At 42.8% G+C, this 20,724-nt stretch overlaps 1 protein-coding gene across 1 annotated transcript in view; it reads left to right on the top strand.

The window, feature by feature from the left end:
- Positions 1 to 17,140: 17,140 nt before the first annotated feature.
- Positions 17,141 to 20,724, top strand: part of LOC311246438 (EF-hand domain-containing protein 1-like) — a gene marked incomplete at both ends in the record, with an annotated part of 73,902 nt that continues 70,318 nt past the window's right edge. Inside the window, one exon of the mRNA XM_084336593.1 lies at positions 17,141 to 17,146. Coding sequence (XP_084192719.1) covers positions 17,141 to 17,146 — 6 coding nt within the window. The remainder of the gene's footprint in view (positions 17,147 to 20,724) is intronic.

The raw sequence follows: 20,724 nt of genomic DNA, 5'->3' as shown, positions 1-20,724 counted from the left end.
CTTTTGAGATGTGTGAGTTCCAAGTCAGTCATGCCTTGACACAAAAATCAAGTCGCCCTTTTTCATATTTTTACTGTAAAACATTTGGTAGTTAATTTCTCCACTGTTATATTGAATGAATGAATTAATGAAAACTTTATTTAACAGATTGCAGAATGGGTATAATACAGTACGGCTCGGAAGTCAGAGGTAAGCGACAGCTGTGATTGGAGGATCAAGAAAAGGGGCAGGGTTTGAGACAGGTCCATTGTTAAGGGGATGCAGACCAGAGAAAGACGTTTGTCTTGTTTACATCAGGGTCCCCCATTTTCATTTCATATTGACATTTATGACATAGCCTACTCAACATACATCATTTATGGCATAGGGACATATAGGTATTTAGTACATACATTTGTGAGGAAGTCAGAGGTAAGCGACAGCTGTGATTGGAGGATCAAGAAAAGAGGGCAGGGTTTTGAGACAGGTCCATTGTTAAGGGGATGCAGACCAGAGAAAGACGTTTGTCTTGTTTACATCAGGGTCCCCCATTTTCATTTCATATTGACATTTATGACATAGCCTACTCAACATACATCATTTATGGCATAGGGACATATAGGTATTTAGTACATACATTTGTGACATATAGGTATTCAAATATACAGTACTGTTACTCATAGATCCTGACAGAGTATATATATATGATGGGGAGGGGACTGTACATTAGGAGGGGGCGGGTGGGTGCGAGAGAAATATACATATACGGCGGGGAGAGAATATACATGCGGTGGGGAGGAGACTGTCTATTAGGAGGGGGTGGGGGGTTTGGACATTTACGGTGGCCAGTTTCGAATTGCAGCCTCCTGTAGCCGGTGCTCTTTAAAAGAGTGGTTTTGAATGTGGGTAGGGATTCACATTCCTTTACAGCTTTGGGTAGGGCGTTCCACATTGATGTGGCATAATTGTGAAACGTGTTTAGTCCCTTGTTTGAGCCGAATCTGGGTTTAACATGATTTGTTGAGCTTCCTCTGGTGTTGTGGTTGTGGTATTCACTGACCTTTGGGAAGTATTTTGACATGTACATGGGTACCTTAGTCGTATAGTGTATCTTGTAGACCAGGCCCATTGCAAGTTGCTGTACTCTGTCATCTACTCGTCTCTAAGCCATCCTAGGTTGTCAAAGTGTGCAGGGGTGAGGTGGGTTCTAGGGGTAAGGTCAAGTAGTAGTCTAAGTCTGACTAGTTTGTTTTGTGATGTTTGTAATCTTGTTTATAGCGCCTTTGAGGTGCTTTGGTACCATGAGGTGCAAGCATAGTCGTAGTACCCTTGAATGAGTGCTCCTGCCAGAGTCTTCAGGGTATTCTTGTTTACCAGAGAGGAGATCCGGTACAAGAATCTAGTTCGTTGGTTGACTTTTTTTTATTACATTGGATGCCATTTTGTCACAGGAATGATTTGCCTCTAGGATGGAACCCACGTAATTTCATCTTTCCTTGTGACAACATTGTCACCCACTGTAACTGAGAAGCCGTCGGTCTTGCTGAGTTTGTTATTTGAACCGAAGAGAATGGACTCTGTTTTGCCCATAGTTTGTTATCAGCGAGCCATATGCAGATTTTGCCTAGTTCCGAGCTGAGGGTTTTTTCAACCTGCAACTTGTTCTTGTCAGAGACCAGCAGGGCTGAGTCGTCCGCAAACAGGAATAAGTTGCAGTCACAAGCTGACGACATGACATTTCCATAAATTAGGAACAGTAGCGGTCCTAGTATGCTTCCTTGTGGAACACCACAGCTCACTGTGATGGGGGGGGATAGAGTACCGTTTACCTCCACCATCTGTTCTCTCCCCTCCAGGTAGGATTGCATCCAGCTCACTGATAAACTATCAAAACCAATTGCTTTTAGCTTGTCAATCAGAATGGAGTGATTGACAGTGTCGAAGGCCTTTTATAGGTATTTGTCCGCGTCCACTTCTTGTTTGATGTGGTCGTTCAAATAGAGAAGGCATGTGTCAGTGGAGTGGGATGTTCTGAAGCCAGATTGGAATTCGTAGATTAGATTTTTTCCGCCAGGTACTTTTCGACCTGTTCGTAGACTATTTTCTCCATGACCTTCGAGATGGAGGTTGTTGAAGTCAGAGGTTCTGTGTAGGATTGTTAGTAACTGTCTAACTGCATATATAACTGTTTCCTCTAGTAACTGTCTAACTGCATATATAACTGTTTCCACAGGCGGAGCCACTCAGGAACACCACCAGGTGGTGAGTATAAATAGAGATGTCTCCTCCCATTCTTTCTCTTTCCCCCAGCCTCTCAGTGAGAGGAGAACTGTAGAACTGCTGCTCTGCCATGTGAATAAATAAACCACACCAGTTAAGGCTCAAGATAGAAACCATGCATCTTGACCACATTATTGTCGCCCTATAGCCGGATTCTGTCAACAGAGGTAAGAATAGAAACAGGGCAGTAGTTGCCTGGGTCTAATTTGCTGCCCTTTTTGTGCAGAGGGGTCACTCTTGCAATTTTGTAATATACAGTTTCTTCCCCCTCAAATGTATATACTCTCTTTTAGAAACTCTGTCTCTTAAACAGTACTGTATATCTGTATGTCATGTATGTCATAAATGTTACGATGAATTGAAAATGGGGGACCCTGATGTAAACAAGACAAAAGGCTTTATCTGGTCTGCATGCCCTTAACAATTGTGTGTATTGAGCCGTACTTTAGTGTACCCATTCTGCAACATTTTCAATCAATCAATGAATCAAGTTCCCTAAACACATTCAATAAAACTAGCCCCCATTTGGCAAAACCCTAAACACATATTTCATGGTAGCTGTCTTACTTTGCCCATAGTTTCAAGTTCAAGTTCAAGTTTCTTTATTAGTTGTCATACAAAAATACAGAATACTTTTATATGAAATGCTTTTTTCTGTTATGCTCCTGAGAGTGTGCTAGATAAAAATAGATAAAGTATAAAATAGAAAGTCAAAAGTACATAAACAAAGTGTAAACAAAAATGTTCAGTCAATATACATATATACAATACAGAGTAGAACAAATTTGTAACTGAGTTAGAATACAATACAGTATACAGTACAATTCAGAAATGGGATGAGGTACAACTTAGGGTAAGGTGCAATGAGGTATGAATTGTAGTGCAAATCTCTTTACCAATAAATATAAAGTGTGTTAAAGTGTCTAAAGTGAGTAAAGTGGGTGCTACAGTGAGTTGTTTATTTAAAGTGAGTGTGTACGTATGGATGTGTGTGCTGTGACAGGCTCGGCTCACTCGTCTTATTTCATAATACAACGTTTCCGAATGGACGTTTGGATTAAACGAAGTGTATGCAGTGATGCTGATGCTTTCCCAGTGGAACACAAGTTACTTAACGTTACACAGGTATGTTATGCACTAGGGCTGCACAATTAATCGGAAACAAATCACAATCTCGATTCATGCGATCTCATTTGTAAATTATGACGATTTTTTACTTTTTTACTTAACTTTTTTAAATGATGACGAAAAATAAGAATCGTGTGAGAGAATCGTGATCTCAATTTGTGGAGAGAAAAGTAGTCTTACCCCAAAAATGCGATCGTTACTAAAAGCTTGGTTTAGGTCCGGTAAGATACAACACTGTGATCGTTACAGAAACATGTTTTATGTTCGGTAAAATAGACATAGAATATACCTTACCTTAGCCAGAAGGTACTCCAAAAATAATAATTCCAATGATCCCATCCGCGATCGCGATTACTTGTTTATATGTAATTACTCGTATATGGGAAACTATAGGTTTTGAGGCGAGGAGATCTGCAAGAGCTCCTCCCCCTCAGAGCGAGTCAGGAAAGAAAGGGAGCAGGACAGAGACAGTTTAGTTCAGACAATCAGAGTTCAAAAGGTAGGCGATACTGCCACCTGGTGAAATTTGATCATCATTGCAATTCCAACGTAGGCAGATGAATCAAAGACGCCTAGAGGGCTCCGGCTCACCATGTAGAACGGGGATCAAAGGAAAAGAAGTGTATTGTATTGTATTTTTTTATTTTTATTTTTTATCTTTTTCCCCCTCCATTTTCCTCCGATTTTCTCCCATCCCAATGTTAGTCGTTATGCCAATTCCCAATCCCCTTCCTGGTCGCTGCGCACTTACCCCCCACAGTCGGTCTGGGAGAGTGGATGCTATCACGTGCTTCCTCCGACACACGTCCAGCCAATCAACCGCTTCTTTTCACCTGGCAGCGCGGATTCTCATTGAGAGGGCGTAGCGTGTGGAAGGATCACACTATCCCACTCAAGTCCTATCCACGCTTAGCAGGCGCCCCGACCGAACTGTAGGAGTCGCTGTTTACAACGACCCGGACCCACCCCGCCAGCTTCTCCCACCCTCTAATACTGCCAATTGTATTAGTGTGAACGGCCAGCCAAGCTGGTGACAACCCCCGGAGCTGTGAGCTGGATTCGAACAGGCGAATCTAGCCGCTCCGGGGTTTGGTGACGAACGCAATCTCCGTTATGCCACCTGACCGCCCTATAAGTGTATTGTATTGAATTAACCCTCACTTTTCCTCGGCTCCTACAGGTCACAGTGACATGGTGATATTCAGTGAATGGCAGCTTTGGAGCAGAAGAGGGACGGGGAGCTATCGATGACTGGCCAACACACTGGTTGTCGTCATGAAAAAAACCTTTGTTGACGAACATCTTTCGTCATCATTTTAGTTGTCAAAATTAACACTGGTACACAGAGAACATGAAAATATACAATACATTCACCAAACACTACACAAGACAACCAATGATGCAGACTGATATTTGCTGAGCTTACAGTGTTATGCACACTGTAGTAGCATGAACAGACATGTTTTGTTGTGATTCTCCATGTTGAAATGTTGACTGATTTGGTTATATGGAGAGAAAATCTTTATTTTCATCAGTCTGCATCATTGATTTGGGTATATGGAGAGAAAATGTTTTTTTTTCATCAGTCTGCATCATTGATTTGGGTATATGGAGATTAATAAATTACATTTTTTATCAGTCTACACAGCATTGGTCTTAGTGTTTGGTGAATTTATTGTATATTTGCACATTCTCTGTGTACTTCACTTACAGTACTCTAATCACTGAGAAGTAGAATTGCTAAATGTGTTTTAGGTTAAGCACAGCAGTGTGTAACTGGTTCAAACCAGTAGCGGCTGGTGCCGCTGGTGCCTTGTGGGTCGCAGTTCACGTTTGGAGGTCGAGTTGAAAATGTAATGCTCTGAGATGCTCTGGAGCAATCTCTCTCTCTGTCTCTCGGATCAATCAAATCAAATAATTAACACATGTATGTTGTCATTTTAAACAACTCACCATTCATTCATTATGCATCAGCAGCAGCTAAATTAATGTTATAGTTCACAACACAGCAGCGCGTTTTGAATCGCTAGCCTATTATCGTCTCAGCAAGCACAGTCAATACTTTTTTCCGTAGCCGCATTTCGCGGAGACAGCTGTGTATAGCGAGAGAGAGAGAGCGAGAGAGAGAGAGAGAGAGAGAGAGAGAGACTCACTGTTTAGTTGAAACGTCCAGGGCAGGAGGGCTTGATAAAGTGTATAATCCACTGTTGATGTATTCCAGACCACTGTCCACTGTGTCCAGACTGCATCCGCCATATAGCTTGTTAGCCAAGTGTTAGCTTGTTAGCAGTTAGCACCACACAACACAAGTACATTTCTTTGTCCATTTCCGCGTCGAACAGACTGCAAACTACCTGGCGTTCTATCGCCATGCTCTAAGACAAACTCTAACCATAACCAACTTTGAAAGAGTGCCTAAGCTTAACCGTCTAAAGAACTTGCAGTCACGCTCTAAGACAAACAGCTGCATCTCACAACAACACAACTATCTCTCTACCACCAACCTAGGAATAAGCTAGAATTGGAACATTAGAAATTGGATTCGGCCAATCAGAGATCGTCTCCGCGAAATTCTGCTACGGAAAAAAAATACTGGCGTCGGCCAATCAGAGAGTGTCTCCGCGAAATGCGGCTACAGAAATTCTTGACGCTGCTGCCTAGACCGCTTCAAATCGCGCCCGGATTCCAACATAATAGTCATATTTCAACGCACAACACGTTACGCACTGATTGGCTGCGACGGATACAGCGATCAAACCGTGACGCGCACTCAGAGCGATATCGCGTCTAGCCCGGGCCGAGAAATACAAAAAAAAAAAAAAAAAGTGAGTCACTTCCTGTTCAAGAAAACGAGTATTTTTTATTTTATATAATAACGTTATATTGTGCATTGGAAACACAAACATACTTAAAATGAGTAAATATTATTAATTTTAAACATGTTTATATTATTTATAGGGCTATAAAACAAAAAACTAAAAAATAATTTTTCTTGTTCTCTCATATAACCAGGGCAGGGCCTGAGGGGGGGGGGGGGGGGGGGGCGCCCAGTGGCGAGCCGCCACTGGTTCAAACAGAATTAAGTCATATGAAACGTGTTTCATATGGTAACAAAATGTAGTTTTTATAAATTAGTCTATCATTTGTGTTTAATTTAGCAAAGGATCTGAGGTGTTCTGATAATTGAGTGCAGTGGCGGACTGGCCATCGGGACGTTCGGGACGAATCCCGATGGGCCGGAACCAAAGTGGGCTGGTCCAAAAAAAAAAAAAAAAAAAAAAACTTTTTTTTTTTACTTTTTTTTTTTTACTTTTTTTTTTTTTTTTTTTTACTTTTTTTTTTGCCAGTGTGTGGGCCAGTGTGTGGGCCACTAATGTGGGCCGGTGTGTGGGCCAGTGTGTGGGCCAGTGTGTGGGCCAGTGTGTGAGTCGGTGTGTGGGCCACTAATGTGGGCCAGTGTGTGAGTCGGTGTGTGGGCCGGTGTGTGGGCCAGTATGTGGGCCGGTGTGTGTGCCGGTGTGTGGGCCGGTGTGTGGGCCAGTATGTGGGCCGGTGTGTGTGCCGGTGTGTGGGCCAGTGTGTGAGTCGGTGTGTGGGCCGGTGTGTGGGCCAGTATGTGGGCCAGTCTGTGGGCCGGTGTGTGGGCCACTAATGTGGGCCAGTGTGTGTGCCGGTGTGTGGGCCAGTGTGTGGGCCAGTATGTGGGCCGGTGTGTGGGCCAGTATGTGGGCCGGTGTGTGGGCCAGTATGTGGGCCAGTCTGTGGGCCGGTGTGTGGGCCAGTATGTGGGCCGGTGTGTGGGCCAGTATGTGGGCCAGTCTGTGGGCCAGTGTGTGGGCCGGTGTGTGAGTCGGTGTGTGGGCCACTAATGTGGGCCAGTGTGTGTGCCGGTGTGTGGGCCAGTGTGTGGGCCAGTATGTGGGCCGGTGTGTGAGCCGGTGTGTGGGCCAGTGTGTGGGCCGGTGTGTGGGCCAGTGTGTGGGCCGGTGTGTGGGCCAGTGTGTGGGCCAGTGTGTGGGCCGGTGTAGTGTGTGGGCCGGTGTAGTGTGTGGGCCAGTGTGTGGGCCGGTGTGTGGGCCATTATGTGGGCCGGTGTGTGGGCCAGTGTGTGGGCCGGCAATAAAACAATAAACAAGTTGCATAAACTAAATCAGATTAAAAATGATCACAGTTCTGGTTTGCCTTAAGATGCAGTTTAAGATGGGTCTTGAACATGGAGTATGTAGGGCACTCTCTAATCACAACTGGTAGGCTATTCCAGTAGTTACCACTTTTAACAGAGAACACAGTTTTTGCAATGGTAGTATACCGAAAAGGCACCTTACAGTCCCCTCTACTGATGGCCCTGGTGGTAATGCCAGTGTCTCCTTTCTGTTGGATGAACTCATTCAATGGGGGAGGGGCAAGTCCATGCAGAACCTTGTACATGAAGCAAGTATATTTGAAAACTTGGAAATTCTCGAAACTTAGCATGTTATGTTTTTCTAAAACATTACAGTGATGAAATGAAATTGGTTTCCTATCAAATACTTTTATGGCTTTTTTGTAGAGTAATTCTATTGGTGTAAGAGTAGTGACATATGAAAGAGACCAGTTGATAAAACAGTACTCGATGTGTGATAAAATCATTGAATGCAGAAACATCCTTGCAGCATTAACTGGCAGGCAGGGCCTGATCTGCCTGAAGTTTTCGATGTTAAACTTGACTGTGTTTGTCACTTTCTTCACATTACTTTTTGAAGGTCAATGTAGAGTCCAATGTGACCCCAAGATACTTGAATTAATGTACAATGTCCAGCTCCGCCTCTCCCAGAAACACATTAGAGTGAGTGACCTCTACTGGTGACTTTGTGAACATCATACACACTGTTTTATTGGTGTTAAGTGAAAGACATGCTTTTGTTAGCCAGTCTTGAATGAGACATGAGACATCAGTGAATGAGATTTACGTTTCCTCCCAACCGCGAGTAGGCCTAGAAGCGCAGAAATGGAGAATGCAAAAAAAGAAAGGGTGGAGCTGAAAAAGCTAGAATTGCTAGTAAAAGACGCAGAACAATGTTCTAAAATTACAGACATGTTTAGTAGAGGAAGGGCTGGCGTTAGAGTAGCTGCTGCTGCTAATGATGATGAAGTTCAAGTGGAAGGAACCAACAGTAACATGACAGGTGCGTGCAGTAGCCTAGTGCATATTCTACTGTTGGTGTGTGCCGGTTCATGAGGGCTAGCTAGCCTATACTAGTTCTTGCAGTGATTTCAGTCATTCTATTACAAGACAATGTGCTTTCCGTATTCCTGATTCCTTACAGCACGTGGACGTAAATAGTCGTGACTCGTGAAGTTTTTTCTCTGACTAAAAGTTTAGTTAGCAATGTTAGGACTAGTGCCCACCACAGCATCAGAAGCTAAAGTGCGAACCTAGAGAGCCAATCAGAACCTAGGACGGGCTGCAAATTAATTGGCTACTAATATTATAATAGTAAATACTCAAATAAAATACTATTATGTTCCCTTTCAAATTTTCATGTTGATATAATATTGGTAATCTAATTGATTGAATTGATTAGTTGCCATTTTACATGCTTAAATAAGATGTACCTTAGAATTCCCAACAGTTAGCCATGTTCTCGATTAGTCTCATCTACATGTTTGTAGATAACCACAGCTAACTAGCTTAAGCTAACAACTAGGTCAACTACTACCCCGTAGTTAAACAAATGTGATTGCATATAACAGCTAACTGCTACAGCTAAGTTGGTAGTTAGCCTATTCCATTAATGTTGAATGTATTTATGAAGGTTGTTGATGGTGGTTGGCGCTGAATAGCAGACATGATTCCGTCAGTCTGCCACAGGGAAGCTGTGTTTGCTGATGCTGCTCACGACCACCAGTAGCGTATGACTGTGTGAGTGTGAATGCTTGATGGTTTCTGTGAAGCGCTTTGTGGAACAATGCTGATATACAGTTAAGAATGAGTCATTCGCTTTTGGTTTTTAAGAAAATGGTTTGTAAAGCTATTTTTGAAAACTACAAGGGTGAATAATACTGTTTTTTTTTGCTATTTTCTTTTATAATACTGTTTTGGAGTCTTAATTTTTTTTTAATTTTTGTTTAGAATATAGGACAGGCATAGGCTATATAAGCATTGCTTCAGTCTGTACCTTCTCAGTCACTGTAAAATCAAATATTGTTAAATGATGGTGTATATTGTATTGTGTGAGATGATGACTGAATAAACTACTACTACTACTACTATTACTACTACTACTACTACTACTACTACTACTACTACTACTACTACTACTACTACTACTACTACTACTTGGGTGTTTTCAAAAGGCTGAAAAACGCTGTATGAATTCAAGCCATTATTATTAATTGCTGATGTTCTTCTTATGCAGTTGACTCTGAGGAAAGAGAGAGCGCCCAGTCCAGCACAGCTGACCCTGAGGGGAGAGAGAGCGCCCAGTCCAGCACAGCTGACCCTGAGGGGAGAGAGAGAGCCCAGTCCAGCACAGCTGACCCTGAGGGGAGAGAGAGAGCCCAGTCCAGCACAGCTGACCCTGAGGGGAGAGAGAGAGCCCAGTCCAGCACAGCTGACCCTGAGGGGAGAGAGAGCGCCCAGTCCAGCACAGCTGACCCTGAGGGGAGAGAGAGAGCCCAGTCCAGCACAGCTGACCCTGAGGGAAGAGAGAGAGCCCAGTCCAGCACAGCTGACCCTGAGGGGAGAGAGAGTGCCCAGTCCAGCACAGCTGACCCTGAGGGGAGAGAGAGAGCCCAGTCCAGACAGACAGACAGACACACAGAGAGAGAAAGAGAGAGAGAGAGACACAGAGAGAGACACAGAGAGAGACACACAGAGAGAGGGAGAGACACAGAGAGAGACACACACACACACACACACACACACAGAGAGACACAGAGTGAGAGAGAGAGAGAGAGAGAGAGAGAGAGAGAGAGAGAGAGAGAGAGAGAGAGAGAGAGAGAGAGAGAGAGAGAGAGAGAGAGAGAGAGAGAGAGAGAGAGAGAGAGAGAGAGAGAGAGAGAGAGAGAGAGAGAGAGAAACAAGCTCTTGGAATGGGTGTCTGGGAGGAAGTGGGGGGTCTTTCGATGTTGATTAAACGGCAAGCAACTAATGACATGAGTGCCAAATTAAAGGACAATAAATCCAATCTAACTGAAATTGTGTAGCACAGACCTTTTCTATGGATCAAAACCTCAATATTATTATGGTGTAGTTAATACTTCATGTATCCTTAATCCCTAGGCTAATGAGGCACTAAGATGTTAGTAAAAAAAAAACATATGCCAATGACAGGAAGTAACGGTATATGTATGTGTGTGTCTCTGTGTGTGTGTGTGTGTGTGTGTGCACTGTGCATGAGTGCACATCTAGGGGCGGTGTGTAGATTTGGTCTCCCTGATGTTGACTCCTTAGCCACAGCCTTGGGTTGTTTAATACTGGACAAGTGTTTCATAACGGCCGTTGTGTGGGCCGGTTTCGGGGCCGGTGCGTGGGCCGGTGTGTGGGCTGGTGCGTCTGAATGTCCCGGGCTGAATTTGTGTCCCAGTCCGCCACTGATTGAGTGTGTGGTTGTGCTAATTGTGTGTAGTGTTTTGAAACACCGGGCCCTGTTTTCAAAATCGTGCTTAACGGTCCTGATTCTGTCTTTCTTGATTTTTTTTGTGTGTGAGCACAGCGGTGTCTGTGTTGATTATTATTTCATGAAATTAGGACCATATCTTCATTTTACATATATTTTCATTATGTCAAAAGATTATGATTTGAAACCCTCGGAAAAAAAATGTTATTAATATAGAGTACTTACAGAGGTCCTGGTGTCCAGTTTCATCCCACCCACTTCCATGTTAAAACGCATTTTTTAATCTGCACTCATTCATTCAATTCTAGATAGAATTATCAAATGCATTCTTTTTTCACAATGTGATGGATCAAGCTTTAGTGCTCTGATGCTGTTAACGAATTTCAACACACGGTGGCGCAATTGTTCTATGGCTCACTTTGCCGGCTAGTAAGCCAGCAGGAGGCGGATATTATGCTGGTATGTGGCTGCAGAGCTCACCAGACTGCTCCGGTGGGGGGGGGGGGGGGTGAGATAGAGCGATCACCACGCAGCAACCACTCCTCCTCCGCTCCTCTCCTCTCTATCGCGTGTCACACAGCTGAATCACGAGCCCTCTGATGGGTGGTGCAGCCCCCCCCCCCCCCCGGCTCTACGCTGAGTCTCTGTAATGCGGAAGAGCGCTGGTGGTCAGCTGACAGCGCGCTGTCTTCAGAATCTACCGGGAGATCGAGTAGTGGTCGCACGCGGAGATAATAATCAATAATCAGTGCTTACTAACGTTAGCGTCTCAGCTATTTCTGACCGAATTAGTCAACTTTTTTTTTTATAAGGGCAGTTTCTTATTCACAGGGACTTTGTGCAGATTTCACACGCTGGAATATGGGGTCTAAAACATATAGAGATATGATAAATATGCCCCTTTCAGCTTTTTTCCCCCATAAAAACCGACTTACTATCAAACAAACACGAATATAAGTGGTTAAAATTCGGAACTATTTGTAATCTGTCATCGATATAGTGAGGTTAGGCTCTTAATGTTAATCATGGGAAAAAAACTTTTTTTAAATATTAAAAATTATATGATTTTGAACTTGATCCATACTTTCATCCTCTAAGCCTAATGAGCTCCACCAGCGCCAGGGATGCACAAGGGTTGTTAAGCAATCGAAAAAATAACTGTATTGTGTGTTTCATTATATACAAAATATTAGATTTTGGGGTATTTTCCCTTTGGTTCGCTTTGCATTCACATCTCAAATGAACCGCAGCAGGGTTCACTTGCAAGAGTGAATGAGCTTTCACACCACCCCAAACCAACCGGACTATCAGAGGAAATGAACCAGGGTTCGATTAAAGCTTATTATAGTTTTTTAAGCTTTTTTAGTATGTCTTTGTCAGTGGACACTGGACATGGGTATGGATGGCTCCAGGTGCTGCTGCGTTAAAGTGCACATCTTCAATACCTATCTGTACTATTTAAAAGCACAGTGCAGAACACACTCAAAGGTTATCGCACCTCAGAGATGGCAGTGGACATGTATGACAGGACAAAGGCCATATGTAATGGCCTTGGGATTGAGGAACATACTACCAGCCAAAGGAGGAAGCAGAAAAGGATGGACGAGTATGTAGTTGAGTCATCTTGTGGCACAAGCTCAGACCTCAGCTCAGGAGATTAGCTGAGACAGAGACTGTTCTATCCAGTCCTCGGCAGAATGCTGCAAGAGCAGGTTCTCATGAGTTGGAGAACATGTTATGAGAGGCATACAGGCATGTTATGCAGCCTCAGACCAGTTTCTCACAGTGGAATTGCTGCAACCCCTCGCCACACATTACAATATCCAACTACTGCCAGAGGAGATCACAGTTGCAAAGTGTTTCCTGGCCAGGACAGGCAGAGATGCAGTCCCTACTATCCAAAGTGTGTTTTCCCTCCTGGATGATAATAATAATGCATTTTATTTATAATGCGCCTTTCAGGACACTAAAAAAAAAGTCCACAAATCGGTGAATGAAAAAAGTATAGGATCAAATGAAAACTACTACTTACTAAAAATGGATGTTTAAAAGTACTAAAAACCAAAAAAAAATACCAAACACTAACAAACATCCAGCACAGACAATGGGGATGTTGCCATCTAAAAAAAAAGAAAAAAAAGAATAAACAATATATATATATATTTTTTTAAGATCCGGGGCTAGGAGAAAAACCTCCAGGGCTAAAGCCCCGGAAGCCCAGGGCTAACAACGCCACTGCTGGGGCTTCTCCCTGGGCTGGGTCTGGGGCTGGAAAGTTGATTTAATAAAAGAAAAAATACTCATTTAATCAGATTAATCACTTTATTCAAATTGAGGATTTAGTTTGAGGATTAAAAAACGAAGGTTCGAACGTCCGTTCGAAAAACCCTGACGAAGTTCGAATCCCAAAAACAGGCTTTGGGGACAGCCTTACCAAACATATTATTTATATTATTCAAATGGCCTCAAACATGTTCCGTTGTGATGTCACAGTATGATGTCATAATAGAACATTCTAGAACATTTGTGTATCTATTCAACAATTCTCTCAGAAGATACCACTAGCCTAACTCTTGGTCAAAAACGCCACTCCCTGAGTTTTAAGCTTCCATTGAATTGCAGCCGGATATCTATCTATCTTGACTGACTGCAGAAGATGGTAAATGCATTTCCCATAATGTTGGTGTGTTCCTTGTACACCTACAGTTCTCTGTTGTTAAACACACAATATCTGTTTCTCCCAACCTCCCAAGTTTTGGCTAATCTCAATAGTGACTGTTCAAGTCAAATCAAATTTGTAAAGCCCGCAATCACACGTAATGTCCCGAGCTGGACAAGTCTTCTTTAAACAAGTCAAGAAGAAACATCACAATAAATCAAGAACAAAAAAAAACATCATAAAATCCAAAACAACACTCCCAGACATAGCCCAGCGAAGGTAAGGAAAAACTCACTAAACACCTAGCAATAGGAAAAAAGCACCACAGGCAATGTGGAGGAGAGAAACCTTAGAAGGGCCGTTGAAGTGAACTGTCACACTCTTATCCCTCCATGCCTCAACCAGTCCTGGTAGGTCCAAGGAGTACGAGTCGCATTCAACATCACTTCCCATGTTCTAACGTGAATTGGCCTATTCTTTTTAATGGGGCTGTTCACAAAAATTTAATTTTTATAAAATAATTTTATTTTATAATTTTATTTCAGATAATGGTTGAAGAAGTGCGTCTTTAGTCGACGGCGAAAGATTGGACGGGATTCGGCTGTCTTAACTGGGGTGGGTAGTTCATTCCACCATTGTGGGGCAAGGACTGAGAATAGGCGGCTTCTCTTTGATGACCCTCCCAGAGCTTGGATAGGAGTAGGTCTAAGGTGGCCAGAAGATGCAGAGCGTAGCGGTCTTGAGGGTGTGTAGTTAGAGACCATTGACCGGAGGTAGGCGGGAGCGGTTCCCTTTGCCGCACGGTATGCTAGGTCGAGGGCCTTGAAGCGGATACGTGCAGCAAGGGGGAGCCAGTGCAGGTCCCTAAGAAGTGGGGTGACATGGGCCGACTTCGGTAGGTTTGAGATCAGGCGGGCCGCTGCGTTCTGAATGAGTTGAAGAGGCTTGGTGGCAGTGGCCGGGAGGCCAGCTAGCAGTGCGTTGCAGTAGTCGACTAAAGACGCACTTCTTCAACCATTATCTGAATAAAAAAAAAAAAAAAAATTATCTAACCCTAACTAACCATACTGTCATGCACTTGTCCTAATAAACTAACCTACACTGTAGCACTCAACACTTTGACGAACATTGTTACTCAGCTGATAGAGTTGTGCCCTTCCTGATGGCTTGTCGTACAGAACTTGTAAGTCGCTTTGGATAAAAGCGTCAGCTAAATGACTAAATGTAAATGTAGTCGAGGCGGGAGATGACTGTTGATTGGACGAGGAGTTGGGTGGCTTCTTTTGTCAGGAAGGGGCGGATCCTTCTGACGTTGCTCACGAGGAATCGGCAGGTTCTGGTTGTCGCTGCGATGTGAGCAGAGAAGTTCAACTGGTCGTCGAGGACAACACCAAGGTTCTTGGCGGTCGGAGACGCGGTCACAGCTGCATTCTCGACTGTGATGGAGAGGTCGGTCAGGGGGGAGGATTTGGCCGGCAGGTGGAGCAATTCTGTTTTGCTTAGGTTCAGTTTGAGGTGGTTGGTTGTCATCCAGGCGGAGATGTCGGACAGACAGGCCGAGATCCGCTCAGAGACGTGGATATCTGAGGGAGGGAAGGAGAGGAAGAGTTGAGTATCATCGGCATAACAATGATATGAGAAGCCATGAGACGTGATAATGTTACCCAGTGATTTAGTGTAGAGGGAGGAGAGAAGGGGTCCTAGGACCGAGCCCTGGGGGACACCCGTCCGCAGTTGGGCTGGGGCTTCTCCCTGGGCTGGGTCTGGGGCTGGAAAGTTGATTTAATAAAAGAAAAAAAACTAATTTAATCAGATTAATCACTTTATTCAAATTGAGGATTTAGTTTGAGGATAAAACAATTATATTATTAAAAAAAAGATTTTCATTTATTTTTTTTATTAAAAACGAAGGTTCGAACGCTGACGAAGTTCGAATCCCCAAAACAGGCTTCGGGGACAGCCTTACCAAACATATTATTTATATTATTCAAATGGACTCAAACATGTTCCGTTGTGACGTCACAGTATGATGTCATAATCAAACATTCTAGAACATTTGTGATGTCACAGTATGATGTCATAATAGACCATTATAGACCATTTGTGTATCTATTCAACATTTCTCTTACCACTAGCCTAGCTCTTGGTCAAAAACGCCACTCCCTGAGTTTTAAGCTTCCATTTAATTGCTTCTAAGCTATAGGCTAGCTTGCAGCCGGATATCTATCCATCTTGACTGACTGCAGAAGATGGTAAGTGCATTTCCCATAATGTTGGTGTGTTCCTTGTACACCTACAGTTCTCTGTTAAACACAATATCTGTTTCTCCCAACCTCCCAAGTTTTGGCTAATCTCAATAGTGACTGTTCAAGTCAAATCAAGTTTATTTGTAAAGCCCGCAATCACACGTAATGTCCCCAGCTGGACAAGTCTTGTTTAAACAAGTCAAGAAGAAACATCACAATAAATCAAGCACAAAAAAAACCATCATAAAATCAAGAACAACACTCCCAGACATAGCCCAGCGAAGGTAAGGAAAAACTCACTAAAAACCTAGCAATAGGAAAAAAGCACCACATGCAATATGGAGGCTAGAAACCTTAGAAGTGCCGTTGAAGTGAACTGTCACACTCTTATCCCTCCATGCCTCAACCAGTCCTGGTAGGTCCAAGGAGTACGCGACTGCATTCAACATCACTTCCCATGTTCTAACGTGAATTGGCCTATTCTTTTTAATGGGGCTGTTCACAAAAAAAAACAATGCTGATTTATTTTGCACATAATCTCACACACATCCAAAAACTCTAAATAGTTTTGCACACATTAATTTAGTTTGACAGTTATTGAATTTTTTATGAAATATTTTTTTTATTTTATTTTTATTTTTAAATATTTTTTTCTATTCATTCTGTTTAAACCAATGGGTTTTTTCTTCACAGTTGCAGATAAAGATTAGGCTACACTAATATTATAGTATTAAAATAAACTGATGAGTTATATTCATTAGAAAGTTGATTTAAGTTGTGGTGGAATTCTCTGTTCAAAACTGTCCAATTATTATGGAAATCTGCTATGTTAAAGTGTTGGGCAGATTCACCATTAGGATAATCTCTGGTCAGGGCCGATACTGGGGGGGTCTGTCTTTCTGGGGAACCACAGGTGGGCAAACAGGAAACCTTTTAGATTTAAATATAGGCTTAAAATGACCAAACTTCCCCCTTGCCGGTAAACATTCGAACAAAAGGCTTTTTGGAGCCCCCAGCCAGATGGTTGGAAGTAGCTGGGGGAGGATGAGGCAAGCATCCGAGATTCTATTTCAACCATTGATAAAATCTCCCTTGAATAGATTTACATACAGTTGTCACAATACAGTGGGGGCAATAGGCTGTTTGGTCATTCAAGACATCTAGCAAAAGCTCATTCTCTAAACAGACTTCCCGGCCTGGTGCCAACACCCAGTTTTTGTCTATATTCAAAAACCGGTTTTCCCAACATGGAGGTGACTAGCCGGCCCTATAATCCCAGAGAAAACTCCTCTGGTTCACAAAGAACATGGAGGAAAATACATTTGGACAAAAACAGAGTTAAAGTAATATTAGACATTTATACTGTACCAGACAATAACATAATAATATAGATCGGTTTAAACCTGTCAGTTTAAGATTAAGTAGAAAGTTTATGGCCAGTTGGACACTGAATTAGATAACAAGGTGGGTTAGAATAAGGGCAGACTAACTTCAAAAATATGCAGTAACTAACTATAGGATCAGTAATAACTGTAAAACCATAACATAGAATATAGATTCTCTGGTAGTTGGTTAAAGAGGAAATATGTTTGTGCTTCAGAATGAGATGAAACAATGTGGTCTCTAGGTTAAAGAGTCTTGGTAAATCATGGGGGAACATATTATTAATGAAAGCTAAATATAAACTGTTTGTAGCTATTTAATGTAAGCCAGAAAGACTGTTTTGAAGACTTAAATCCCCAGTATATTAAGACTATTTTTACCTAGTTTTAAAACATTCAAACAAGAACTGTTGGGCTTAAAGGGCCACCTCCTTTTCAAATGCTCTGTGAATGCTCGCGATTGGGTGGAAATCCTATGCGTGAGGTCACTTGGTGACGTCACGCCCAGGGTTTCTGGCTCAGGGATAAAATGGGGTGTTGTGACTGTGGGGACAGACTGAAAACGGAACAACACAGGACCACACTCACCTTCACACAGCGGAGCGGCAGCAGGAACAAAGGAACACACGGAGGAGAAGCTTTTGGAACTGAGAACACGGTCTTTGTTATCAACAGAGAACAAAGACAATTCATACTTATACAACTTCTCCTTCATTTCTCCTGCTTAGCTGCCGTCGAACAAGACCAGAGTTATGGTCTTTTGAAAGTACCAGGGTTTTTAGGATGGACAATTCACAACGCAGAGTATTGGTTCTGATCACATCAGAACCAGAACATAGACCCTAGGTGACTTCAAAGTGTTTATGTTTTTGCATCCCCTAGACTATTTGATAGCTTTGACGTTGAATTGGGGCCCATTGCATTGTCAGACCACAAGTATTTACTTCTAAAGGGCTCACTCAGTAGAATGACATCCCGAGCCCCAAGATGGCGCTTTAACTCGACACTGTTGAAGAACAATGAATTCAACCTGCAATTTAAAGATAAACTCATTGAATACCTGCAGTTTAATTCGGGATCGGTACAAGACCCCAGAATTTTATGGAACTCGGTTAAAGGTTTTATCAGGAGTAACACTACTATCTTTGCCTCCAACCTCCGCAAGAAACGTCTCTCCAAATTGGTAGAACTGGAAGGGCTTCACTCTTCGTTGTTCTCCTCTTTACAACGCAACTACTCGTGTCGACTGGAGTTTCAAATTAAAATGTTGAAAAAGGAGATTAACTCCATCTTAAGACAACAATCTGAATTTCAAATACACAGAACAAGACAACATTATTACTTTCATGGCTCTAAACCTAGTCACCTACTAGCTATGAAGATACGGACCAGTAAACAATTTGCGGATATCCCTGCCATCAAGGACCAACAGGGGATGGTTACCACCGATCCCAAAAAAAAACAAGACTTTTCGTACGTTTTATTCTAACCTCTACGAGTCAGAAGTGATCTTCGATCATAATAAACTGGAGGAATTCCTTGATCAAATTAACTTACCACAACTCTCAGAGGAAGACGCTAAACGGTTAAATGCACCTATTACACTAGAGGAACTTAGGGAGGCTATTTCTGACTTGCAAAGTGGTAAGGCCCCTGGCTGGGACGGCATTCCGCCCGAACTGTACCTCTCATGCTGGGATGTAATTGGACCCCTATTACTTGATATGATTTTACACTCAGTCAAAGAGGGACACTTTTCCAGGGATGTCAATATGGCACTCATATCTGTCCTACTTAAGAAAGATAAGAACCCCACCGAATGTGGCAGTTATAGACCCTTAAGCCTCCTTGGAACCGATCTCAAGCTGTACGCTAAGGTACTAGCCATCCGACTTCAAAAGCATATGACATCTCTAGTTCACCCTGATCAGACAGGCTTCATAAGAGGCCGCCTGATCATGGATAATATTAGACGGTTACTGCATGTGATAGATGCCAGCAAGGATGCCGCGTCTCCTACGGCTGTATTATCCTTAGACGCAATGAAAGCCTTTGACAGGTTGGAATGGTCTTATTTATGGGCAGTACTTAGAAGGATGGGGTTAGGTGATGGGTTCATTCATATGATCAAAGTACTATATACAGGTCCATCGGCCATGATTTTAACAGGTAAACTCTGCTCTCCACTCTTCCCTGTGTCACGCTCGTCTAGACAGGGTTGTCCTCTTAGTCCCGGACTATTTGCTCTTTCCCTTGAACCTTTAGCACAGTACATAAGACAATCCCAGTCCATAGCACCGATCTCAATTAAGGCCACACAGCATCACATCAGCGTATATGCAGATGATGTAATCTTGTTCATGCAAAACCCCGCCACCTCCCTACATCTTCTCAAAGTAATAGATGATTTTGGCAATCTATCGGGATTTAAGATAAACTGGCCAAAATCGGCCTTCCTTCCACTCAATGTGACTGCGAAGGCTACCATCCTCCCAGCAAATATACCCATGGTAGAACACTTTAAATGTCTTGGAGTTGATATATTCCCCACTATAAGCCAAACGGTGAAGTATAATTATTCCGGATTGCGAGACAGGATCACAAATGACTTCAGCAGGTGGTCAAAATAAAAAAAACTCATTACAGGCCCGAGCGTCAATAGTTAAGATGAATGTTTTGCCCAGAATTAACTTCATCAGCTCGATGTTGCCGTTACCCTCCTGCTGGTTACTGGCAAAAACTACACTCCGCTGCATATAAATTTATTTGGAACAGCAAACGTCCACGATTAAAAAGATCCACTGCACAGAGAAATAAAACCAACAGGGGTTTAGCCTTTCCAGACTTCAATTATTACTTTAAAGCGTTCTCTTTAAGACCACTGATCACCTGGTTTGATTATCAAGCAGCGGCATCCTGGAGACCATTAGAGGAGAACATAGTGGCACCACATAGACTGCAGGATATAGTGTACACCAACATATCAATTAAGCAATGCAACTTAAGATTTGTCCCTCTTATTACACATGTGATCCGGATATGGCGTGACACACAGAAAACGTGTACTAACCACCATAAATGGCATAGGCATTCTCCCCTATTTAATAACAATTTACTCCTTATTGTACAACAACCTATCAGATACCCTGGTTGGGAAAAGAAAGGCATACACACATTGGGGGATATCTTCGATGACAATGGTCTCCGCAATTATCGAGATATATCCAACAAATTTGACCTCACCAGTTCCACTTTTCTCTTCTATTTACAAATAAGAGCAGCTTTGAAGGCTCACGGAGTCCCATTAGATGTTCCACTTGAGCACCACAGATTTCACAAATTCTTTTATGACAAGGAGACGTCGAGAGGCTTCGTCTCTGACTTTTATCGCCACTTACTTACGTCCTCATATAAGGTCCTTCCCCTAGACTCGGTTTGGAGGAAGGATA

Source organism: Notolepis coatsorum (assembly GCF_963971535.1).
Source record: "Notolepis coatsorum genome assembly, chromosome: 19".
Lineage (NCBI taxonomy): Eukaryota > Metazoa > Chordata > Actinopteri > Aulopiformes > Paralepididae > Notolepis > Notolepis coatsorum.
Note: the sequence above shows the minus strand (reverse complement) of the source record. Positions and strands in the feature narration are given on the sequence as shown.